The 24,276-nt window shown below is 61.1% G+C and overlaps 3 protein-coding genes and 1 long non-coding RNA gene across 7 annotated transcripts in view; 2 read left to right on the top strand and 2 right to left on the bottom strand.

Annotated features, from left to right (window-relative positions):
- The window catches only part of RGL3 (ral guanine nucleotide dissociation stimulator like 3), a 13,107-nt gene extending 9,113 nt beyond the window's left edge, over positions 1-3,994 (bottom strand). Inside the window, exons 1-5 of one of the 2 annotated variants that reach the window (XM_040449964.1) lie at positions 3,660-3,985; positions 3,066-3,179; positions 2,180-2,403; positions 1,998-2,051; positions 1,666-1,880 (exon numbers count right to left, since the gene is read on the bottom strand). In XM_040449964.1, coding sequence (XP_040305898.1) covers positions 1,666-1,880; positions 1,998-2,051; positions 2,180-2,403; positions 3,066-3,179; positions 3,660-3,692 — 640 coding nt within the window. In that variant the 5' untranslated portion in view covers positions 3,693-3,985. Of the gene's footprint in view, positions 1-1,665; positions 1,881-1,997; positions 2,052-2,179; positions 2,404-3,065; positions 3,180-3,659 lie in introns of both variants that reach the window. The other variant, XM_040449965.1, reaches the window with a different exon arrangement.
- Positions 3,995-4,272: 278 nt separating this feature from the next.
- Positions 4,273-12,267, bottom strand: ODAD3 (outer dynein arm docking complex subunit 3). 2 transcript variants are annotated; one of them, XM_040449968.1, is made up of 13 exons: positions 11,673-12,260; positions 10,320-10,441; positions 10,142-10,219; positions 8,758-8,928; positions 8,561-8,662; positions 8,343-8,468; positions 8,066-8,188; positions 7,428-7,580; positions 6,300-6,460; positions 6,061-6,217; positions 5,297-5,452; positions 4,797-4,881; positions 4,273-4,629 (listed from the first exon to the last, which is right to left on the bottom strand). In XM_040449968.1, exons 1-13 carry the CDS (start codon positions 11,911-11,913, stop codon positions 4,511-4,513), a joined length of 1,794 nt encoding a protein of 597 aa, XP_040305902.1. In that variant the 5' UTR covers positions 11,914-12,260; the 3' UTR covers positions 4,273-4,510. The 2 variants fall into 2 exon arrangements, with proteins under 2 accessions (XP_040305902.1, XP_040305903.1); XM_040449969.1 differs by lacking the exon at positions 5,297-5,452 and having other exon boundaries at positions 11,673-12,267.
- LOC121014018 (uncharacterized) lies at positions 8,134-9,252 on the top strand. Its single transcript, XR_005783017.1, has 3 exons — positions 8,134-8,245; positions 8,803-8,913; positions 9,016-9,252. It is a non-coding gene; the product is annotated as an uncharacterized LOC121014018 (long non-coding RNA).
- Positions 12,268-12,602: 335 nt separating the features above from the next.
- PRKCSH (PRKCSH beta subunit of glucosidase II) lies at positions 12,603-24,029 on the top strand. 2 transcript variants are annotated; one of them, XM_040449970.1, is made up of 18 exons: positions 12,603-12,738; positions 13,099-13,268; positions 13,453-13,569; positions 14,193-14,288; positions 14,388-14,445; positions 15,601-15,718; positions 17,169-17,298; positions 19,838-19,922; positions 20,527-20,605; positions 21,291-21,377; positions 21,681-21,869; positions 21,942-22,041; positions 22,485-22,554; positions 22,797-22,886; positions 23,066-23,140; positions 23,235-23,334; positions 23,418-23,581; positions 23,708-24,029. In XM_040449970.1, exons 2-17 carry the CDS (start codon positions 13,193-13,195, stop codon positions 23,562-23,564), a joined length of 1,617 nt encoding a protein of 538 aa, XP_040305904.1. In that variant the 5' UTR covers positions 12,603-12,738; positions 13,099-13,192; the 3' UTR covers positions 23,565-23,581; positions 23,708-24,029. The 2 variants fall into 2 exon arrangements, with proteins under 2 accessions (XP_040305904.1, XP_040305905.1); XM_040449971.1 differs by having other exon boundaries at positions 21,681-21,848.
- The last annotated feature ends 247 nt before the right edge of the window (positions 24,030-24,276 follow it).

The raw sequence follows: 24,276 nt of genomic DNA on the forward strand, positions 1-24,276 counted from the left end.
TTTTTAAAAAGTCCTTGGCAGTTAAGGTGCATACCTAAGTATTTATGAGTGAAGTGACATCAGCATGGGATCTGTTTTCAAGTTATCCTGAAAGGACATTTTTGTGTCAAATTCTTAATTGTTAAAAATGAGCAAGGGGTGTCTGAGGGCTCTTTATATCATTCTCTCTACTTTCCTGTGGGTTGGAAATTTTTCATACTAAAAAGTAATGCCCCCCAGAAAGATGTTAAAGTGCAGTGTGTCCCAGAGCAGGGCCCACAGTAGGTGTCCAATAAATGTTCATTTCTCCTCTGACTTCAAGAACTCACAGCTTAGGGCGGTTCTTTCAATAGAATTGTCTGCAGTGGTGGAGACATTTTGCTACCTGCGCTGTCTACTATGGCTATGAGCACTAGAAATGTGGCCAGTGTGACCAAATCGCTGACATTTTTATTTTAAGTTCAGTGTCTATAACCCCATGCGGCTGGTAGCTACCCCATTGGACCATTTAGCTCTAATGCCTTGAAATCAGCTGGCGAAATCCTGCAGGCAGAGGAAGAAAGACACTTAAAAAAACCAAGAGGGAAGACACGGAGGGATAAAATATACATAAATAACCGAGACTTTGTCACCAGGGAGAGAAAAAAAAAATAGCTGCTACTTTGTAAAGCAGAGAGGAATGTGGCCGCTTTAATCTGAGGATTAAAAGACGGGGGTTAGGGATTTAGATGCTTTTGTGATAGGGATCAGTTCGAACACAGATGGGTGAAAGACGATACTTCATAAGCAGGATGCAATTATTCAGTCAACAAATCTTGGTTGTTCCGGCCCCTGGGGACAGAGTCTGCGACAAGGCCAATGAGTGCTCTGCAGAAAAATAAGCCTGGAGAGGACGCAGAGTAGGGGGATATATTTGCTGGGAGACGATCAGAGAAAGCAGGTCTGAGGAAGTGAACGGAGACCTGAATGAAGTAGGTAGATAGTTTTCCCTCCCCCGCAAAGCTCTCTACAACACGGGTGGGCAAACTCGGTAAAGGACCAGATAGCTTGCTGATGCCTCTTCTACAAGTAAATAGCAATCGCACTATGACTTTTTATGTATTTTCGTTACAGGTGGTAGATTCCAATAAGCGAGAATCCGTGATAACAACAATAATGAAGATAATACGATTTGCCAAGCCCTCGCTGTTTACTTATATCCTTGTTTACTGTTGTCCTCCCTAGGGAACTGGGAGCTCTGTCCACTGTTATTTCCCAGAGCCAGTAGCTACGCATGTATTGAATGAATAAAGAGGTCAATCAGGCAAATACTATTATCACCCCCCTTTCACAGATGAGGAAACTGAGGCTCAGAGACTGAAGTGTCAAGGTCAGTCAGCGGATGGCAGAACTGGGATTTGAACCCGGCTCTCTGTGGCTCCTAGGGTAAGTAGCAATGGGAGGAGTTGTAGCTAGAAACACAGGGCGTCCTGACCCAATGGTAGAGTGTTTTTTGTGCTGAGGATTAGACAGATGCTAATATGTTAGACAAAAGGTCCATCTCACAGGTGGGGAAACTAAGGCTCAGACAGGGTTAAGAACTTTGCCCAAGATCTGTAGCAGCTCTGTGAGGGGAGAAGGCCCCTGGGGGACGGGTCGTGGAGGAAAAGTCCTGCTCAGGGCACTATCGTGCCCCATACTCCTCACCTGTCCACGCCTCAGGCTGCTCCTCGTCTTCCTGCTTTCGCTCGTCCTCTTCCAGGAAATCTCCCAGTAGCTTCTCTGCCTCCCAGGCCTCGGGCCCTGCTGGGGCCGCCCAGCCCAGAAAGGTGCAGACGCTGCCTAGGTCCGAGTGGGCAGGGGGAGCCCGGAAATCCTGAGGGTGATCCCGCAGCCAGGAGCCCAGCACGGACACCACAGCCCTGGCCAGAATGGAGGGCCTCAGAGCCCAGCCCAGAGCTCTGGATCTTGGGGGCCCCTACACCTCAGATCGACCTTGGACCTCTAGGACCCCCTACCCTCACCTATGGGAAACCAACCTTAAGTTCTTGTTGACGGGCAGACCTCCTGCCTCTGTCTCCTTGATCTCTGTCCTGGGAAAAGCAATCCTCCATCAGGAGAAGAGGGAGGCTAGGGGGAGCTTAGGGGGAAAGAATGCAGGAGCTAGCACCCAAAGGAGAGTCTGGGGGTGAGAACACGGAGGTTACCCGTGGGTACTGACCCTGGAGGCAGGGGCGGTGGCGGTGGTGGCAGGAGAAGGCCCAGCACACGGGCAGTGGATACAAAGGCCCTGTGGGTGGCCAGGAAGGCAGGCACGAAGCCCGGGTCCTGCTCGTGGTCTCCAGACACCAATTCCCCCACCAGCCGCTCCAGCCTCGCGGCCCTCAGCGCCCGCACCTTGCTCGTGCGGTAATGGAGGAAGGCGTCCGCAGCGGGGCTGGAGGCCTGCGGAGCAAGGGGGGGGGGGGAGGCAAAGGGACACAGAGGAGTGGCCCGGAGCACCCCCTTTCCAATTAAGCCCAGCGCTAAGCAGCGCTCTTACGTCTGGTCCCTCCCATTGCTCGGAATCCGGCCTCCTGGATTCATTATTCTGCTCCAGGCCCAAATGACCCTCGCAACTCGCCCGGGACCAGGTCGTCCTCCGGGCCCCGCCCCGCGCCCTCACTCACTCGCCCCCACCCCTCCCCGCGCGGCTCCCAGCTCTCCAGACGCGCTTCGCTGGTCTGGTCTTTCCCGCCCCAGCCCTCCACCCCGGTCCGCTCTCACCCGGCTGCCTCTAACGACGACCCCTCCCTCCAGCGCCGCCCACTAAGCCTGGCGGACCTAGGCCAGGCCTGGCGAACCTGCCGTCCAGTTTAGTCCCCAGGTCCCCGCTCCGGAAGCGCGCGGCCAACCGGCCCGCCGCGCGCTTCGACCCCATTCACCAGGCCGCCCCCCGGGGCGCCTTTCTACCGCGACCACGTCTGCCTCCAGGCCCCGCCCCTCCCTGGGGCTCAGCCCCGCCCCTCGGCTTCGCCCTCACCTTTTTTGCCTGCGGACTCCTCCACTCAGCCCCGCCCTCACCTGGTCGCCTCCGGCCCGGCTCCGCCCTCCGGCCCCTTCCTCACCTGGCTGCGCCCAGGCCCTTCCCTCGGGCTCGAGCGCTGACTGAGCTGCCGACGTAAGGACACGCTGAACACCGCTCCTTCCTCGGTCTCCTCGCCCCAGTCCTGCAGCGGCGCCTGGACGCGGAGGCGGGCTGAGGGCGCCGCGGGGGGAGGGGGCCCGGGACCTCGTCCCCCCTCTCCCGCGAGGACTTAAGTCCGGGGCGAGGACTCCCGGCACCACTCCCCCTTCCCGGTCAGACTCTGCGAAACTCGGGGCGGCGTCCCGGGCTAGGGAAGTCCCCTCGGCGCCGCGGGCACCCTCCTCCCTGATCCTGAGAGGATGGAGTGGCATTCGGGGACGTCCTAGGGTCCAGGCTCACGGAGTCTGTCCCGGTCCCCTCCCCCGCCCCCCCCCCCCCCCCCCCCCCGATGAGCTCGGAGACGCCCCCATCCTTAAGAGGTTACCAGCCACTTCACTGGGTCAGGGACCGGGAGGCCGGGCTGGGAATCAGGTGTCCGATTTGAGAGGAGATAGGGTCCGGAAGGCGAGGACCTGGAGCTTCGGGACCTTGGGATCGCCAGGGATGTGGCGTCCGGGACCCCTGGTCCCCTTACCAGGGCGAGGTCCTTGCCCGCTGTCCGATCCATGGCCAGTGCCCGTCCGGCTCCACGGCGCGGCTGAGTGAGGCGGAAGGGCCGACGGGCGGCGGGCAGTGGCCGGGCGTTGGGGCCCGTGGGGCAGGGCGGGGCGACCTGGCCGTGCAGGGGCGGGGCAGGACCCACGGCTCTCGGATGCCCCCAGCTGGACCCCAGCGCCAGCCCAGGCCCAGGGAAGAGAGGTCCAGGCTTTCCCTATAGGGGTATATCAATCTGTGCTCGGGTGAAAGGACACCTCTCTCTCCCAGGGAAGGGTTCTTTTCTGTGTCTCCAGGTGTGAGTGAGCCAGTGTGTACAGCTAAGCGGGGGGTGGGGGGGTGGGGGTGAGGGGGTGGTCTGCAGCCCCAGGAGGAGAGTACCCTGTCCTCTCAAAGTGGACCACACCTGGTCCTCTCCAGGTGTGGAGGTATCTCCTATTTTCCTGTTGGTGGGGGTGCTCAATCTGTGTCCCCAGCTGATGGGAGTCCTCACTCCCCAGGTCAGAGAAGGTGGGGTCTACGGGCCCTGGATCTTAGGGGCGGCCGGTTTAGTTTGCAGCGGTGCAGGGTCAAGGAGAGGCAAATACCCAGGGGGCTGGTCGGTGACCTTTATTGCGCTATTCCGAGGCCAGCGCGGGCCCGCCTTGGAAGATTTACTGTGGGAACGTCCGGCGGCCCGGCCCCCTTTTCTACTCCCGGCGCCACTGGCCTTCTCCGCTCCCTTGTGCGGCCGCGTTTAGCCCTCCAAGGGGCCCGAGGGCCTGAGGCTGGACCCAGAACGGTTGGGAGCTCGCAAGGGCCCGGAAGCACCAGGTGGGTGGGAGCGTGAGCCTAGGACTTCCTCGAACGACTGCGCTTCTTCCTGCGGGATTCAATTAATTTCTGGGAACGGATCTTCAGCGCCGCACGGGTCGCCACGGTGCTCTCTTCATCCTCACTCTCCTCTTCATCTGCGGAGGGCAGTGAGGGGATCCGGGTTCCCATTCTTGGCTCAGATTTCTCTTCCCCGATTTTACCGCCCCCGCCCCCCCCCCTTGGCCCCAGGCCGGGCCTCGGACCACTTTTCGTTGCCCTGCTTGGGCCCCCAGCCCCGCCCCTTTTCCCTGACCGTACTGACCGAAGAACTTGTCCTTGTGACTGGCAAGGGACAGAGCGATGCGGGTGTTGTACCGGGGCAGCTTTCCCTCCAGGATGGAGTAGAACTGGAGGGAGGGAGAAAAGAGAGTGGGCGGGGTAGAGGCTACAGGGAAGTTCTGTACCCCAACCCTTCCTCACCCCATTCCAACATGTACCCTGATTCCACAGGAGACCTCTGCCCACCCCTCCGGTTTAGTTTTTCTCGGGCCCAGCCGAATTATGCGTTCCGAGATACCCAACCCCGCCCCTGGTCCCTGGGGTCCCGCCCCTTGATCCCCGCACACGCAAGCCCCAGCCCTGCCCAGGGGCCTCCCGGTCCCTCTGGAAGGTCTCCCGGCCCCTCAAACCTCACACGTTGCCCCTGAAACTCATTCCCGGCCCATAGGCCTCCTCCCTGGTCTCCCAAGGGGTGTCCCCGGCTCCCTGGTGTTCCGCCCCAGCCCCTGCATCCTCAGCCCCGCCCCCTGGCTGAACCCGCACATCGCGGTTGGCGAGGTGGTGCACCATCGCGGCAACGTCCTGGCTCTCGAGTTGCGCCTGCAGCTTCAGCAGCTTTTCTTCCACGACGCCCAGCAGGGCTGGCAGATAGTCATCTGCCTTGGGATCCAGCACCTTTCCAGCGAACCTGCCGGCGTCCTGAAGCCGGGGACGGAGCCGAGTCAGCCCGCGGGGGGGGGGGGGGGGGGCGGGAGGCTTTCCCCCAACAGAACCAGACTTTTGAAGGCGAGGGACCACCAAACAGGGGTGTTACTATCTCCCCTGCGCGGCGGGACCTCTGTTGTCAAGGGGCCAAGCAGGTGAAGGGAAAGCCTCTGAACTCCAGAGGGAAACAACTGGCGGAGCGAGGGGTTTTAGTGGGAGAAGGGAGTATTAACTGGGGAGAAGCCAGAAAAAAATGGGACTCTGCTTCCGGCAGGCTGGGGCTTCCCCTGTCTCAGGCCGCCCGAGCATTGCAGTGGGGTCTCTGGGGTTTGGGGTGCAGAGGCAAGGTGGGACTTTCCCGTGAAGCCGGGACAGGCTCTCTGAAGTCCTGAGCCTCTTGAGAAGTAAGGGGTTTCTCCGCAGGGACAGGGGTTGGGGACTCTGAGCAGTGGGGGAGGTCTCCCCCTGGAAGCAGGCCTCTGACATCCCGGACAGGGCATAGGGTGGGTCCCCTGGAGTAGGCTCCCCTGAGGAGGGGCGGGAACCCCAGCCTCTTGGGCTGTGGGAGGCTGTGGGCCCAGCTTCCTGCGGGTGAGGCCTACCGCGGCGATGTGTTTCATTTTGCCCGCCAGGTGTTCGAGGCCTTCCCTGGTCATCTGCATGGACTGAACGGTGTGTTCCAGCTTATCCTGGGCCTCGGTGCGCCGCTGCTCTTCAACCTCGAGGCGCTCCTGCAACTCAGCCTGCAGCTTCTGCTCGCTACAGGCGATGGGGAGGTCGCCGCTGGAGCACCTTGGAGCCCCGGGGCCCCCGTTCTCTCCCTTGGGCACCGGGGCCTCACCTCACCAGCGTGGCCTCCCCCGAGTACTTGAGGTCTTCGAACTCTCGCTGCAACCGCTGCTTCTCTTGCTTCAGTGTCAGCAGCCTCTGCTTGTTCTTGCTCTTGAGCGCCTCCAAACGCGTGAAGGTGTCGCCCTGTGCCAGGAACTGCCTCACCACCGCCTGCAGGCCGCCCAGCCCTAGTCAGAGGCAGGGCTCCGGGCAGGCTTGGGTGCACCCCCTCCTCCTTCCCCCCGGGCACGCGGGACAGATGGCCCAAGCTGGTGGCTTCTGCGCAGCGATGCTTCTGGACTCTGTGAGCTAGACTCAGAGCTGCCTGGAGGGTGGGCAGTCCCCAACACACAATTTTTGTGGGGCCCTTGTCTCTATAATGAATTTGAATCACGTAAAACCAGCGTGTGGTGCAGGGCAGCAGAGAACACAGTTGCTTTCCAAAATCAACCTGCCATCCGTGTTAGGCCTGTGAATCTCGCCCAACCCAGTGAGGATGCATGGCCAATCTCTGGAGCTATCTGCCCATCAGGTCGATTTCTGGAAAGCTGCCTGGTCACAGTGCCCCAGATGACCCCATAGGTCGGGGTTGCCCTATGGGAGGAGTAGCGAGTGGGAGAGTGTCCAAAGGGGAGAGACTGAACTGGGGTCCAGTGGGACCAGTGGGACCAGTATCCACCGGCGGGAAACATAGGGTTTAGCAAATTTCAAGGAAAATGCTGCAAAGCATAGGCCCCAGGGCAGGGGCCCAGCTTGCCAAGGGTCTGAGAGTGGCACTGGGCAGTCAGCCTACCGTGCCCCGGACCATGTTACAGACACTGGAGACACAGGAGAGACCAAACTCACAGTTCTCACAGAGCTGACATGCCAAAGAAGTTAGTGCTAGCATAAGAGCAAACAGGAGGGGGAATGGTGGCGAGTGGAGACAGCTCGAGGGGGTTTTGCTTATGAGGAGCGGCAGGAAAACGGGTCAGTAACTGGAGGAGGAAGGAGTGTCTTTTAAGTAGAGGGCAGGCTTGTGTGCTGAGGAACTGGGCCAGCAGAAAGGGGCGGCTGGGTGTGCTGGCTTCACTGGCCTGGGCTCAGTTTGAGCGTGACTGGAGGTCGGGGAGGGTTGCGGGCAGCGGGCAGCACTCACGTGGGTATTGGCCACGCCGGTGGCTTCCTTGACCTTGCCGAAAAGCACCTCCCTCTGGTACATGCTCCAGCGCCGCTTCAGCGTCTCCTCCTTGACGCGCAGGCTTTCCTGGGTCAAATCTTCGGACTGCAGCAGCACGTGCTCGCGCTGGGTCTGCGCGCAGGTCGAGGACAGGGCTGGGGCTAGCGCTCAGACAAGGATTCAGGGCCGAGGCCCAAGAGGAGTTTCGGGACAGGGGCCCGGGAGGGGGCGGGGCCAGGAGTGCGGGAAAGGGCGGGTCGGGGACCCGCAGCCTCAGAGGCAGGGCAAAGAGGCGGGGTCAGGAGCGGGGGCGGGGCCTGTGAGGAGGGGGCGGGCTAGCAGGCAGGCTCAGCTTTCGGAGTGGGGGGTATGCAGACGGGGAAGGATGGGAAGACCCGAGAGTTAGGGGCGGTCCGGAGGTTCTCCAGACGAGGCGATCAGATGGAGGGAGGGCGAGGTCAGGGATGTGGGAGCGGCGCTGGCATCCAGTGGAGGTGGGGGCGGAGTCAGGACCCGTGTGGCGTAGGGCCGGGTCTAGGGTGTGGGCCAACAGTAGGGGTGTGGCTGGGACCGGGCGGGGCCACGTCGGCCCCGCCCCTCCCCCTGGACACGCCCACCTTGCGCTCCAAGCGTTGGTTCTGCAGCTTCCTCTCCTCCGCGCGCTTCTTGCACTCGGATAAGTGGCGCTCTCGCTTCTTGCGCTCTCGGAACACGGACTCCTCCAAACACTGCAGCCGATTCTGGAGAAACGACAGGGTCACAGCAGGACAAGCTGGGACCTCCCAGGGACCCGGGAGGTAGGCGGGAGGGGCTCGAGGACAGCTGGGGTTCCGATTCTGCGCCCCAGGAGACCGTGGCGCCGGGGCAGGATCCCGGGGCCTGGCAGGCTGGCACCTTGGCCATGTCCCGGGCCTTGGACGCCTCCTGGTCCACCACCTGCAGTTCTTCTAGTTGACGTTTTGTCTTCACCACCTCGGCCTCCATGAATTTCAGCCGGTTTTCCAAGTGAAGGCTCTCCTCCTGGGGGGTGGGACAGGCCTGTGACCGCCGTCCCTGGGCAGGCTGGCCCTCCCGCTTGCCTCCACCCCACCCCCAGACGTCCTGGTCCCTACCTGGAGATGGGCCTTGAGCTGCAGGTATACTCTGGTGATGTGTTCGGCCTCTTCCGCCTTCATCCGGGCCTTCTCCAGGCGGTTCTCCAGGTTCCGCATGGTCTATAGGGAAGCAAGGATGGGCTGAGTCCCCTCGCCTCTCCAGTTCTCCCCAGGTTCCCCCCCCCGCCCCGCCCCCTGCATCTCAACAGCCTCACCTTGGCCACCTCCGTGTTGCCACTTTGCGCCTCTGCCCGCTCCAGCTCGCGTAGGCTGTGCTGCAGCCAGAGCTCATCCAGCAACTTCCGCTGCAAACCCACCTGGTGCCGCAGGGCGTCCAGCTGCTTCACCTTCTCTCTCAGCTGGTGCTCCAGGTACTCCAGGGCCTGCTGGGGGGGGGGGGGGGGAGGGGGAGGGAGGGGGGCCGAGAGCGGGAGCCTGAACCCTCCCACCTAACCCTCCCTCTCTTCTCCCAGATCTTGTTTCGCATCTCCCGGCCTCAGCCGCATCTGACCTGGTTGATCCCCTCTTCCCGCCCATTGTCTTCTTTGGTGGCTGCCAGGACCCCCGCTCCCCAGTGTGCCACACCGACTGTCTGTCGCTTCTGCATTTCCTTGGCCTTGGGAGAGACAGCCTCGCCTCTGTTCACACCCACCCCCTCGACGATCCTATCCAGTCTCAGGGTTTTATTTTTTATTTTAGAGACAGAGAGGGCGAGCTTGGCGGGGGGGGGGGGGGGGAAGAGGGGAGAGAGAGAGAGAGAGAGAGAGAACGAGTGGGGGAGGGCAGGGAGAGAGAGAGAGAGAGAGAGAGGGAAAGAATCCTAGGCAGGCTCCGTGCTGACAGATGTGGGGCTCGACCCCCTGAACCATGAGATCAGGACCTGAGCCGCAATCAAGAGTTGGACGCTCAACCGACTGAGCCACCCAGGCACCCCCCTGCTGACTCTCTTGACCTCATCTCCTACAGAGCCCCACTCCCTCCTTCCCATGCAGCCACACTAGCTGCCTTGTTTTGACCTCAGGGACTTTGTGCTTACTGTTCCCTCTGCCTGGAGCATTTGCCCCACATCATTCCCTGCCTGTCTCACTCTCTGGTCAAATATCACCTTCTTAGAGAGAGGGAGCTTTGCTGACTCCCACCCCCCAATCTAAAGTGCAAACCCCTGGCCCTATCCATCTCTAATAAGACACTCTGTTTTGTTTTATTCATTTCTCTTGTCACTACTGGAAGTCATTTTGCCTCTATCTTTCTTTCTTTCTTTCTTTCTTTCTTTCTTTCTTTCTTTCCTTCCTTCCTTCCTTCCTTCCTTCCTTCCTTCCTTCTTTCTTTCTTTCTTCTTTCTTCTTTCTTTCTTCCCCACTACGATATGAAGTTTTGGGGAGTGGAGGTTTGGTCTGGTTTTTTTTGACTGCATAGTCCCCAGTACCTAATACATGGTCGGTGTCGGTGTGGGATAAAGATTAATTGAGCCAATAACTGAATGCCAGCCGGTGTGGAGAAAGGATAGAAGAGGGTGAGACGGGAGGCAGGGAGTCCAGCGGGGAGGGGACACGAGCTGGAAATGAGGGCAGATGGTCTGTGGAGTGGGGTGGGACAAACCTGTCCTGTCCTGTTCTTCAGGTATGGCTTCTCTGACTTCCACTCCCGAATCACTGCCTGGACCATTTTCTCATCTCCCTGCAGGAAGGGGAGCTCAGTCACCACACACCCAGCCCACCTGCCCCTCGGGGTGCCGCCCTGCCTCTTGGGACCCTCTCGTCCACTTCGGCAGCCTCACCTGGAGCAGGTCCGCCAAATGCAGGTGCAGAGTCCTGGTCTCCTCGTGGAGCTGGCTGATGGTCTTCTGATTTTTCTTGATGGTCCACTGGGTGCTCTCATAAAAGGCCTTCCGGTCACCCTCTGAGTCATGTGAGGTACACAGTCAGTGTCACAGGGGGTGGAGGGCTTCCCAGAGGGAAGCCCTTCCTCTTCTTATCGACTTAATATTGTAACTAGACTTCAGTTGGAGCTCTTATTCTACATTGGATGCCGGACAAAGAACTTTCCGAGTATCAAATACCATATGTCAATAGGTATGTATTCATATCCATATCATACCCATTTTAAAAAAGTTTTTATTTACTTAGAGAAAGAAAGAGAGGGAGAATGAGCGGGGCGGGGGGCAGAGAGAAAGGGGGAGAGAGAGAATCCCAGGCAGGCCCTGAACGGTCAGCACGGAGCCCGAAGCCGAACGGTGAGATCATGACCTGAGCTGAAACCAAGTGTCATGTGCCTGACTGACTGAGCCACCCAGGTGCCCCCATATCATACCCATTTACAGATGAGAAGAATGAGGCTCAGGCTTACTAGATTGTTCAAGGTTACAGAAAGTCGGATTCCAGAACCCATTCCTTCAACTACTGTGCAAGATAACCTTCTAATAATAACAAAACGATAATGCTAATGGTGTATGTCAGGATTCCCCGACCTTGGCACGACTGACATTTGGGGTGGATAATTACTTGTTTTGAGCTGTCCCATGAACTGTCACGTGTTGGGCAGTATCCCTAGCCTCTACCCACTAAATGCCAGTAGCACCCCCCTCCCAACAATGTGACAACCAAAAATGTCCCCAGACATTGCCAAATGTCCATTTGGGAGCAAAATAGCCCTCTTCCATTGAAAAACATTGGTTTACACTTTAGAGTGCCTTACTAATGTGCCAGGCACTGTCCTAAGCACGTTATACATTTCAACTATCTGGGGTGCTGTACTCTTACTATCCCCATTTTACGAACAGAGAAACTGAGACCTTTTAGGTTACTCACAGTCCCCCAAGATCAAACAGCGTGCGCAGAGCCTAGATTTGAACCCAGAAAATCTGGCTCTAGAATCTATGTTCTTCACCACCCTGTGCGTGATGGGAGTTGAAATTACCCAAGAGTATGAACCACAGTCCAGCTGGTTCTGGGCCCAGGGAAGATTTTATAAGAGGGATGAGGAAAACCACGAACGAGTACGGATTTTTGCCTCCAGAAGCTGGTCACCTGGATGAAGGCCGGGGAAAGGCCCTTGTCACACCGTGCCTGGTCGAAGGGCTGGGTGGACACTGTTGACTCCTGATTCTTGGTGCCCTTTCGAGCCATCTTACCTAACACTTGTACCTTCTTTTGTAACTCTGCCACCTGCGCGTTCACAGTGGACGTCCCCCCGCCGGTGTGGAGGGGTCCCGCCTTGGAATGGAGTGGGAGCCAGGCGTGGGCAGCGCCCTTGCCTTGGGGGCGGCGGTGCTTGGCCCGAGTCGGACTGCTCTTGACATTGGAGGATGTCGAAGCCTGGTCCTGAGCATGCAGGACGTTGGTTGACGCACCCCAGCACAGGGGAGACGTCATGACTAGGTTGGGGCCTAGAGCCCCTGGGTATTTTAAGGTGGCAACCAGCAATCGCCCCTGTCTGAGATCCGTCGTCGACGCGGGTTCCTCAGGCTCAGGGAGAATGCACTTTCTGACTGCTTGGCGCGGCCTCGCAGCATCTCCCGGTTGCTAGGTAACCTCCGTCCCCGCCTCCTTCCAGCGCTCCCATGGAAACCGCCCGCGTTCCATACCACCACTCTCATTGGCTAGCGCTGCGCAGAGGGGCGGCCCAATTGGGGGCTGGCAAAGCCGCGCCTCAGGATATTGGGGGGAGGGTACTTTGGGGTCACGTGCTTACTTTTTTTTTTTTTTTTTTTTTAAGATTTGATTTGATTTTTAAGTAACCTGTATACCCAACGTGGGGCTCGTACCCACAGCTCTGATATCAAGAGTCGCAAGCTCCACAGACCGAGCCAGCCCAGTGTCCCCATGTTTTTGTTTTTTTCAATCCCCCTGTCCGCCACTCCGCGGGCATTGGAGAGCATTTTTCAGGAACCTTCTTTTCCGGCTGCAGAATCTGCCACTCCCAAGATGGAGGCATCTTGTGCCGCCATTAAGCGGGAATCGTCAGAACGATCCCCTCTAAGACTTCAGAGTCCTATTCAAGATGGCCGCCTGTGTTCCAGCCCATCCCCTCCTCCACTTGCCACTCCCAACATGGCACCCTCGAGTCGCCGTTCCGGGCCGCGCGGCCTGATGTCGGAAGTGACGAGTCCTACACATTTCCGCTTTCTTTTTTCGAGAGGAACAGTTGGCTGCAGAGCCGGGGGGCGCGGTGGATATTGACCTTTGCCCCGGCCTCGTGTAGGTGGTGAACTAGCGCGGGGGGGAGGGGGGGCTCACCCCAATTTCTTACTGGGGGCAGCCGGAGGGTGTGCGTCGGTAGAGAGGGAGACTGTTAACCCTTCGGTCTATTGGCGGGAATTGGAGAGCTCACCACCCCCACCCCCCAACAGTGAGCGGAGGTTTTGAGCCACTAGTGATAAAAGCAAAGTGAGACTCCCTCTGGCTCAGATTGGGGAGCCCCCACCCCCCTATCGGAAGCACATTGAGCCCCCATTGCCCGGAAGCGATGGAGGAATCCAATTGGCTGGAGGAAGAGGTAACTTCCTCTGGCTGGAAGTAGCCCTCTCCCACTGACCTGCCGTCCCTTTCTTGTCGCAGCGTGGGGAAACAGCACATCTCCCCGCAGCCGGCTTCCTCCTCCCCCCCCCCCCCCCCCGCCGAACCAGTTTCCGGCCTGCCAGCTTCCGGCGAGATGTTACTGTTGCTGTTGCTGCTGCCCCTGTGCTGGGCCGTGGAGGTCAAGCGACCCCGGGGCGTCTCCCTCACCAGTGAGTCAGCCGCTGGAGGTGGCAGTAGGGTGTGGGAGGGCCCGACTTGAGCCTTCTGCCTCAGTTTCCTGGCCTCTGGGTAGGGAAGGTGGCAATGCTCAGTTGCCGGGTGGGGGGCAGAGGTGCCATTCGACTGAGAGGGCTTCTTCTGGCCCTGGGCTGAGCCCCTTACCCCCGTCCCCAGACCATCACTTCTACGACGAGTCCAAGCCTTTCACTTGCCTGGATGGCTCTGCCACCATCCCTTTTGATCAGGTCAACGACGACTACTGTGACTGCAAGGATGGCTCAGATGAGCCAGGTGAGTTTTTTTTTTTTTCCTTCGTTCATTCGTTCATTCATTCATTCATTCTTTCTTTCTTTCTTTCATTCATTCGCTCCTGTGTTGTTTGAGTGCCTGGGAAATACCAGGCCATGTGGTGGTGACCAAGATAGACCCAGCCCTGCCCTCACGTGGCTCCCTGTTGAGTGGGGGAAAGCAGGCACTTAGAAGCAAGTGGTTTGTGGTTTGGCGAGGAGGGCCACCGCCCCCGTGGGAGCCCAGAGGGGCCCCCACCTCGCCCGAGGGTCAGAAAATGAGGTCTCAACCGAATCCCCAAGTGTGCGGACAGTGGAGGTGCCAATATTCGGGGATGGGAGAGCAGGTGGGGTCCAGGGGCGGACAAAGAAGCGGAGGCAAGGGACGGCGGTTGGCATGGCCCTGTTCTGAGCGCCCCGCACGGAGAGGCGGGGGGGGGGGTTTATTTCAGGCCCTGAGTGTGGGGCTGCCCTTGCTTCCCTTCCTCCGCATCGGTCACGCTCTCACGTTTCACGTGCTGTCCACGTGCACGTGGGCCGCCCCCCCCCCCCCCCCCGGTCTGCCTGCGGGTGGATGCCGCATGCTGGCCCTGAGCACGGCCGGAAAACTCTCCCTTCCTCCCGCAGGCACCGCCGCCTGCCCCAATGGCAGTTTCCACTGCACCAACACTGGCTACAAGCCTCTGTACATCTCCTCCCGATGGGTCAACGATGGAGTTTGCGGTGAGTGAGATCACCCAGGGGCTGGGGGGGGGGGGGGGGGGGGAGGAAGGAGGAGCCAGGTCTGATTGAGTCCCCCCCACCCCCCGCTTCTGCTCTCAGACTGCTGTGACGGTACAGATGAATACAACAGCGGGATCGTCTGTGAGAATACCTGCAAGTACGTGAGTGATGCCCCCTGCTCCCAGGACCTGGCCTCACCCCCGGCCAGGGAACCAAGCCCCTCTCTTTCCTGCTTTCGTGTATCTGTACCACGCGTCTCGTGAACGAACGCTACATTGCCACGTGACCTCGGGCCCAGAAGCAGGTGCAGTTGTTTCCCTATTCAACAGATGAGGAGACTCCAGTGTAGAATGAAAAAAGTGACTTCCCCGGGTGTTCCCGTAGCTGGGAGATTTCCGAGCCAGGACTCGAACCCAGGCTCGGTCCGGTGCGGGACTCCGATCTTTCAGTTGCTGCACTCTTGCGGCAGGACCTGAAACCCGAAATGCCCACAGGCAGGTGGCCTAAACCGCAGAAGCCAGCTGAGTACGAGGCCGTAGGGAGTGGCAGGCGTTACGGCTTCTGAAGGGACAGTTGGCCCTTGACTCCTGTCAGTTGAGGGCAGATGGCCAAGCTACATTCGTTTTTCAGAGAAGCTGGAAGTCCCAGTACTTCTGTAAACTCACTTGATGGACGATCTTTTTTTATTTTTTATTTTTTTTATTTTTTTATTTTTTAATTTTTTTTTTCAACGTTTATTTATTTTTGGGACAGAGAGAGAAACAGAGCATGAACGGGGGAGGGGCAGAGAGAGAGGGAGACACAGAATCGGAAACAGGCTCCAGGCTCCGAGCCATCAGCCCAGAGCCTGACGCGGGGCTCGAACTCACGGACCGCGAGATCGTGACCTGGCTGAAGTCGGACGCTCAACCGACTGCGCCACCCAGGCGCCCCAGGACGATCTTTTAAGTACGGGCTGGGTCAGGTGCAACACAGTCAGTGATCTTTTTGTCTGGGAATCTGTGATTTCAGTGCTTTTTTTTCTCTTTTGGGAGCCGACTTCTAGCCCCACATCCCAGCATTCCCCAGCCCCTTCCCTAGATCCCTAGAGTGGCTGAGGCTCTGACCACTGTGTTCCCTCCCAAGGACAGGGGTAATGGGCTCTGAAGCCAAGAGAGCCTGGGGAAGGGGGGGAGGAGGGTTTGCCTTTTATGTTCCCAATGGGGAGGGGGGCCAGGGAGCAGCAGATAGGGGGCTGGGCCCTTTTGGAAGAGGCAGACCTGGTGAGCCCAAGGGCGTCCTTAGTGGTGCCTGTGTGTCCCCTGCCCCGCAGAGAGAAGGGCCGTAAGGAGAGAGAGACTCTACAGCAGATGGCAGAGGTCACCCGAGAGGGGTTCCGCTTGAAGAAGATTCTTATTGAAGACTGGAAGAAGGCTCGGGAGGAGAAGCAGGTGAGGGACCCCTTGGGGCCGACCCAGGACCATCTGGGCCCTGAGGCCTGGAGCCATGGGCTGGCGAGGCTGGGTTGGATTGACTCCCGCCCCTGACTGGCGGAGTCCCGGGGCCAGTGACCGTCTGTCCGCTGGGTGTTTAGCCATCGGTGAAGCCATTCCCAAGTGCTGGTCAGTACAGGTGTCCACCAGGGCCTCGGGCGGCAGGCTGACGTGGGCTCAGAGGAGCGCCCCTCCTGCTTTTTAGAACAGGAGCGACGCCTCTCTGCATCCTGGTTCCGTGGTACCATCATCTGTAAGATGAGGCCGGTGACCATGTGACCTCCCGGTTCTGGGGGGAGGACTCAGGACATTGTCCGAGCAGCCGGGTTGGTTCAATAGGGTGAGTGCCGCGGGGACTGGAGGAAACTGTGTCCCCGGGCATGTGTCTCTTCCTCCCCTGCCTGCCACCCCCTTGGCTGTTAGATGGGTCAGAATCCTCCACCTGCTCCCGGACTCCTGCCAGACCGCACAAGGGCTTCAGCTGTATCTTGCTGCCCAGGGAAGGTTCCAGGTCTTTCTCACCTCCGTGCCCTGGCCAGTGAGGTCTCTCCCGAGTTTGGGGTGGGGAGGGCAGCGGAGTCCTTTCTGAGTTCAGGGGCGAGTGGGGGCGCCATGCAGTGAGGTTGGTTCCAAGTGACCTTTGCCCTCCTGGGGCGGTAGGAGGATCCTGGAAGCAGGCCCGGCTGAGGTGTTGGCCGAGGTCTGAGGAGGAAATTGGTCCCGTGGGGGCTTGGGCTAAGACCCTTCAGCTTGGGGCCCCATCCACGCAGCACACTCGTTCCTTCTCAGAATGTCCACAGAGGCCCAGGATGTGCCGTGTACTGGGCATGAGATTGGAAGCAGACCTGGAACTCCCTCAAGGGCAGGTCGTCCAATGAGAGGAACAGACGACAAAGTGACACCCAGGGCCCCTGGAAAAAGGGACATTTGGGGCTATGAGGCATAGAGGAGACCTGTGCCCGACTCGTCTCCCTCCTCCCCCCGTTGGGAGGGCAGGAAGCAGGGAAGGCCCCTGGAGGAGGAGGAGGCGGCGGCCTCTATCTAAAGTGAAGTCCGTAGGGTCATACAGAGTTGGCCACGCAGAGTGCTCTGGACGGAGGGAAAGCACGTGTGAAGGATTGGAGGCAGAGAGCATTTGGGGCCGTCTAACTGTTGTTGGGGTAGCCGTGGGCAGATGCCGCAGATGTGGGCCCGGTGATACGGGACCTTGGGGGCTACGTTGGGGCGTTCGGGTCTCTCTCCGGTGAGCCGTGGGGAGCCACACGAAGGGGGAGATCCAGGGAGGTGTGGGGGGGGGGCCAGGTCGCCTGTGGCCGCCCTGTGGTGTGGCAGTAGGGGGGGGCGGCACTCGGGAGGAGGAAGGCAGCGCGCAAGGAGAGGTGGAGCATCGTGTCTTTGGCCCACGCAGGAGAAGCTCGCCGAGCTGCAGGCCGGAAAGAAGTCCCTGGAGGACGAGGTGGAGGTGCTGCGAATGGCGAAGGAGGAGGCTGAGAAGCCAGAGAAGGAGGCCAAGGACCGGCACCAGAAGCGGTGGGAAGGTGCGTCATGGGGTTGGCCGCGGCTGGCCCATATCTCCTGCCCGGGAAGAGCCTGGGCCCGGGAGACTCTTGCTCGTTATCGTTATCTGCTGTTTCTTGCGTCCACCAGCCTTTTTTTTTTTTCATTTATTTATTTTGAGAGAGAGAGAGCGCGCGCGCGCCTGCACATACGTGAGCAGGGGAGGGGCAGAGAGGGAGAGAGAGAATCCCAAGCAGCTCCGTGCTGTCAGGGCAGAGCCCGATGCGGGGCTCAGCCCCACAAACCTGACCTGAGCGGAGATCGAGAGCCAGGTGCTCAACCGGCTGAGCCACGCAGGCGCCCCGTGTGTCTACCGACCTTTGATCATGGTGCCTCTGCTCCCCACGCACCTCGTTGTCTTTGCCTGTCAGTCGTCGGATTTGAAACTCGTTTGTGGGGATCCTTTGCAGCTCAGCAGAAGTGATTGTGTTCTGGGAGGAGAGGTTTTTCTTTCTGCCAGCCACGTGGGAACACTACCTTCGGTGTGGGGGGAGGGGGTCTCCCGAGTCCAGATCGAAGGCTGGAGATCCCTCTCGGGCAGAGTGAGCCGAGGTGTGAGCACAGGCTCGGTGATCTCTGGTCCAGTCTCTCCTTAAGGGGATGGCCCTGAGGGGTCACAGCTTAGTTACCCCTTAATGGGGCGGGGGCGGCTCTCCTCTCCACCTGGGGCTTTGATTTCTCTCTCCCTGTGTCCCGTGTTCTCGTCCAGACAGACATCCCCATTTGCCAGGAGCTTCGTGCTTTTTTCCCTTCCTGAGTTGTTCTTCGTCCCGGCAATCTATGTCACCTTGGTTTGCTTGGAGGTGGTTTTTTATGCCTTGTCCAGCACTTTCTCGCCTGTGGCGGGTTGTGCTGCCATTATGGGAAGTCAGAAGCCTCGGCCCCGGTTCTCACTGTCTGTCCAGTGGGGGTCACGCTGTGGCAGCAGATAGTGGGGGGGGGGGGGCGGACAGGAGGCCACACCGGACCAGTTGAAGGACATAGCATTGCCGGAAGGACTTGGAAGCGTGGCCCTAGCTGCTCATAGGGCTGGTAACCAGGAGTCGAGCAGCCTGACTCTGAGTCCACACTGATGGTTCCCATCTCCCCGACTGCATTCTCTGTCCGTCCGTCTGCCCTGGCTGCTCATAGTCAGTAATCCGGGAGTTCCGCCAACCAGCATTGGTGGAGTGGCTGCTACGTGCCAGGCACACCGCAGGTGCCAGTAGTTCAGCACCGAACAAGGTGGAGAAAGCCGCTGCCTGCTGAGGGGAGGAGTGAGCTAGGCAGGGGGCACAGGTGCAAAGGTCCTGAGGCGGCATCGTGTCTGGTTTCTAAGAAGCAGTAAGGAGGCCCTGTGGCTGGAGGGAATGAATGAGAGTGTGGAGGGAGACCAGGGCAGGGCCTTGGGGACCATGGGGAGGGCTTTTACCCCAAGTGAGGTGGGAGCCATAGAGCATTCAGAGCAGCGGAGGAACAGAAGCCAGGAAACCAGGGAGGAGCTGATCGTGTTGGTGCAGGCGAGCGAAGAGGGGCTGGACCGGAGTGGGGGGCGCGGGGGTGGAGAGAAGTGGGCAGGTTCTGGATACGACCTTTACACAGACTGGAGCTGTCGTGCCCCGCCCGGGGCAGGTGAACAGGGAGGCCTCCCGTCCAGAATCCTCGTGGCGTCTGCGGACTCCCTTTTACCTCCCCTCAGCACGGGCTGTTTCTGCCCCCAGCCCCTGGCTTCCCCCGTCCGCTGCTCTTTGGAGACCCTGGGCTTTGTTATCTCCCCTCTTTCCCGGGCAGTCTCCAGCTAGAAGCACGCTCAGGCTCCGTTGGTCAAATGGCTGTCCCCAAGCCCGGCCTTCCTCTCCCTGCTGTGACGTCGGGGAGTCTCTTCCCCGCAATCTGATGGAAGCTGACCTTGCTGCACCTTTTTGCGTTTCTGCCCCTGGCTCTGCCCTTTGCCTGCCTGGTAACCGTGGGCAGGTCCCTTCGTCCAGCCTCCTGTGTGAGAGGGACACAGCGCCAGCCTGGTCTGCTGGGACACTGCGGGGTCTCCGGGGGGGGGACCCACAGCGTGGCCGAGGAGACGCCGCTTGCCCCGCTAGAGAGGGCTGAGTTGAGGCCTGGTATACAGTATGAGCTTAGTAATTGCAGCTGCGTTGTGGCCTCTCTCCCTCCCCCTGGCCTACGTGGGGTGAGGCAAGCAGGGGAGGCGCCGTCGGAGCAGAGGCACAGCTGTGGCCCCTTGTCCAGCGTCCACCGGCCGCAGCCCAGTTCCTGCTCTGGTGGGGCTGGCCTTCCCTTTTCCTGGGACGCTCCCTGCCCCCCCCCACCCCCATAAGCCTTCCTGGCTTGGCCACACCCCACCCTGGAACCCAGCTGGAGCCCAGTGGGCCTGGTGGGGTGCGCAGGCTGCTTCTCGAGGGGGCCTCCCAGACACGGGAAGCCTACGCCTGGTCTCCCCCCTGCCCTTGTGCGGTCTGCCAGCCCCTTCTTGTCGGGGCAGGGCAGGTCTCGGGGTGGCGAGTGACAGAGCTGGTCCCTCCACAGAGCAGCAGGCTGCCTCCAAGGCCCAGCGGGAGCAGGAGCTGGCAGCCAGTGCCTTCCAGGAGCTGGACGACAATGTGGATGGGTTGTGAGTCTGCCTGGCCTGTCCCGGATCCGGGGCTCCCTCTTCCCACCTCCCCCTACCCCACGCCCCAGCCCCACCTCCCCTTCGAGTCCTCAGCTAGTCCCAGATTATATCCGAATGAGCCTCTGCTCGCTCAGGTATAAAGTGGGTCCGGGAAAACCTTGAGGGTAGGAGGTGAAGGAAACTACCCCCTTGAGGAGCCAGGCGAGGTGACTGGGGGTCCCATTACTTTTCCCAAGTCTATTCTGTGGCCTGGGACTCTTTGACGAAAGCCAGACCCCTTCCAGTCCCACTGTGCCCCTGAGCTTGCTGGCCGGCCCCAGGCTAACGGCTGAGTGGAGGGTGGGCTGCTGGGAAGAGGGAGTCTGTCTCTCCTGGGAGCCCCTGGAGGGTTGTGGGGTCCTCAGGATGGGGTAGGAGATGGGGGACTGGGCCCCACTCTGACCCCAAGGCCAGAGCTCACCCTCTCCCACCTCGTGCTGCCCTCCCCGCCTTTGAGGTCCTAAAACAAGTTCTGGGGAGGGGTCCTGGTTGGGGGGTTAGCAGGTAGCTGGCCCGGAGCCAGTGGGCCTCACCCCTCCGTCGGCCTCTGCCTGCACCCCTGCAGGGTCTCAGTCGCTGAGCTGCAGACCCATCCAGAGCTGGACACGGATGGTGACGGGGCCCTGTCCGAAGGGGAGGCTCAGGTATCTCTTCCTCCTCTTTGTCCTGGGACTTCTGGAGGGCATTGCCCTAGGGTGACCTCAGGGCCGGGAGGCGGGGGGGGGGGGGGGGGGGGGGGGACAGGCTGGCTAAGGACTGTCCCCAGGGCCCCACCTGACCTTGCCTGCATGAGGCAAGAGGGTAGCAGCCCTGCTTTCCTCCCTGTCCTTTGGGACCTGGTGGCACCACACGGGGGCCACGGGGGCATCTGGTTAGGAAAGCGCCCCATGGTGCTCCCCCAAGTGTGTGTATGCACTCTGCCCCCCTGGCGTGCGGGTCGTGGCTCCCTGGCCTAGCCGGGTCTGGATCCCTGTTGCTGGGTCCTTCCCTGCCTTGCCTGGGCCTCTGCCTCTCCCTGAGGGCCCAGCGGCCTCGGGCACTTGTGTTCTGCAGCCCCCTCTCCCTCTCTGTCCCTCGGTTTCTCTCCCTGGCCTCTCCGGCCCTCACCCCCACCTGCCCCCCTCCTCTGGGTCCCCTCCTCTTTCCCTCGGGCCGGTGCTGCCCCCTTCAGCCTGTTCCACTACAGCCGGCCTGGCCCGGGCCTGGCCATGGGTGGTCAGGGCCCATCCGTGCCTGGCACCGTGGCCTGAGGCCCCCCTCGAGAGTGCCTGGGGCACAGGGGGGCACGCGGAAGCCCTGACGTTGACGCCACCCCCGACACGCACACAGGCCCTTCTCGGGGGAGACATTCAAAGTGACGCTGCTGCCTTCTATGACCGCGTCTGGGCTGCCGTCAGGGACAAGTACCAGCCTGAGGTCAGTGGGGGTAGGAGAGGGGATGCGGCACCCCCTCCCTGCCCAGTCTCCCCCCCGCTCCACACCACCCCCACCAACCAGTGCCTCACAAAGGAACTGCCTCTGGTTCTGGCGCAGGGCCACCCTGGCCAGCTGGGTGACCCAAGCACCCTCCGTGGAGGCCCCCCCGACACAGCTAATCTGTCCCTCCCTCCAGGCCCCTTGGGAGGGGTGGAGTCACCGAGGCTGCCCATCGGGTGATGGTGTGAGCTGGGACCCGAGCCACGGCCGAGTCCGTGGCACGACTACCTGCACCCCCACCAGGTACTGCCCACCAGCCCCCCGCCCGCACCTTCGGAGCCTGACCTGACAGAGCCCAAGGAGGAGCGGCCTCCGGTGCCCTCACCACCCATGGAAGAGGAGGAAGAGGAGGAGGAGGAGGAAGAGACAGAGGACGAAGAAGAGGATGAAGAGGAGGAAGAAGATTCCCAGGTGCAGGGGGAGCAGCCCAAGGTGTGTGTTTGGGGGAGAAGGGGGGTGACTGGGCGGGGGCCGGGTCACTCGCTGACTCCGCCCCTCCCCCAGGAGGCCCCGCCCCCACTGGTGCCCCCACAGCCTGCAGCCAGCCCCCCCGAAGAGGACAAAATGCCACCCTACGACGAGCAGACACAGGCCTTCATTGATGGTGAGGGCTGGGCAGGGGAGGGAGGGGACCGTGTCCAAACCTGTGCCCCCACGACCTGTACCCGCAGGGGCCCGTGAAGCTGGCCTCACTTGGTTCCCAAGGTGGGCTCGCCTTGGCCCTGAGCAAGCCTGGCGGGGGGGCGGGGGGGGGTTGGGCCATCCTGGAGGGGGCATTTGGAACTGGAGAAACCATCCCCACTCCTATCAGCCCCAGGGGGCCCTCTCCTGCCTCTCCGGGCTGCGGCTTGTTTGTGTTGTCGGGTTGGCGGGTGAGGAGCCAGCTAGGCCCCGAGAGTGCTGGCCCCGCTCCCTCAGGGGTTGAGAGCCTGGGCAGCGGGGTGGGGTCTGCTGGCAGGAGCGGGTGTATCTGCGCCCCCCCCCTCTTCTTCCCGGATGGGGCCTGGGGCACCTCTGACCTCCCCCCACACTGCCCTTCCCCTCCAGCCGCCCAGGAGGCCCGCAACAAGTTTGAGGATGCCGAGCGGTCCTTGAGGGACATGCAGGAGTCCATCAGGTAAGGCGGGCGGGGTCTGGCTACAGCAGGGCTGGGTTTCCAAGGCCGCCGAGCTCCCCAGAGGAGGTGTAATGGGAAGTTGCCCAGGCAACCTCTGCTGAGTAGTGGCTCCTGCAGGGAGGGTCCCCAGACGGTCCAGCCCCCGAGTGGCAGCGGGCTGCTGGAGTGGGCCTTCCCGTGCTGTCCTGAATGAGGCTGTGGCGCACCCGGCTGCCCCTTACCTGCTTGGCCTCCCCTTCCAGGAACTTGGAGCAGGAGATTTCCTTTGACTTTGGCCCCAACGGAGAGTTTGCCTACCTGTACAGCCAGTGCTACGAGCTCACCACCAACGAGTGCGCCCCCCCGCCCCCCCCAGGCCAGCGGGGTGGGAGGCGGGGCCTGGGCCAGGACCCAGGGGAGTGGGGGCAGGGGCTGCCTTAAGGGCGGTCAGTGGAATTTGGGGCGTCCGTGTGAGCACGTTGAGGAGGCCGGGGCCCTGTGTCCCCTGCCCACCACCCCCTTCCTGTGACAGGTACGTCTACAGGCTCTGCCCCTTCAAGCTCGTCTCACAGAAACCCAAACTCGGCGGCTCCCCCACCAGCCTCGGGTGAGTGGGCTCAGACTGGGCTCCCTCTCCCCGGCGCCCCCCCCCCCCCCCCCCCCCCCCCCCCCCCCACTGAGCCCGCCCCGCTCTCCCGCAGCACCTGGGGCTCGTGGGCTGGCCCCGACCACGACAAGTTCAGCGCCATGAAGTACGAGCAGGGGACAGGCTGCTGGCAGGGCCCCAACCGCTCCACCACTGTGAGTGCCCGAGGGGCTTTGGGGCGTGCCGCGGGGGCCCCATCCCGTCCGATCCCACCCGAGCCCCTTCCTGCCCGCCCCAGGTGCGCCTGCTGTGTGGCAAGGAGACGGTGGTGACCAGCACCACGGAGCCCAGTCGCTGTGAGTACCTCATGGAGCTGATGACACCGGCCGCCTGCCCGGAGCCACCGCCCGAACAGCCCACCGAAGGCGACCACGACGAGCTCTAGCCCTCCTGGGCGCGGAGGTGCGCAGGGAGCGGGGGGTGCAGCCGGGCGCCAGGAACACAGACCCGGGCGGCCGCCGCGTCTCTCCCCGCCCGCCCGTGCGCCTCCAGCCCCCTCTCTCTCACTTGATCTCTCTCTGGTTCCAGAACCTCAAGGCATGGAAATAGTCCCAGCGGCGCCACCCACCCGCCTGCTCCTCAGTCACGGACCAGGGCCCGCCCCTCCGGTCTCCTCATCCTCACGGTGGGGCCAGTGGGGCCAGAAACCTCGTGGAGCTTTGTGCCCTGCTCTCGGGGGGCGGGCAGGGCACGGCCACGTTCCCAGGCCCCGGCGGCCTCCAGGGGTGGAGTAGAGGAGTTCGCCCTCCGTGGGTGCCCCCCTACCCTGCCCAGGGTGTCTGCCTCCCTCCTGGTGGGGACGAGTGGCTTGACCTGTGACCTCAAAACAATAAACGTGATCCCCCAACCAGGCCGCGTCTGTCTTGCTTTGCTCCGGTCTGGAACGGACCCCTGGGACGGGCAGAGGGCGGAAGGCAGGGCCGGCTCCGCAGTTAGGGTCTCACCGGCCCCCGATTCGTATCTGAGATGCCCCATCTCTGCGATGGCAGCGAAGCCCAGCACCACAGGACAGACGGACCCTGGGCCACGCCCATCTGGGTTTCTGCCTGCGCCAGTTTCCCACCCACCCCACCCGAGTCACGCGTGTCCTGGGGAGG

The sequence above is a fragment of the Herpailurus yagouaroundi genome, unplaced genomic scaffold (genome assembly GCF_014898765.1).
Source record: "Herpailurus yagouaroundi ecotype Mexico unplaced genomic scaffold, PumYag 200, whole genome shotgun sequence".
NCBI classification, from domain to species: Eukaryota; Metazoa; Chordata; class Mammalia; order Carnivora; family Felidae; genus Herpailurus; species Herpailurus yagouaroundi.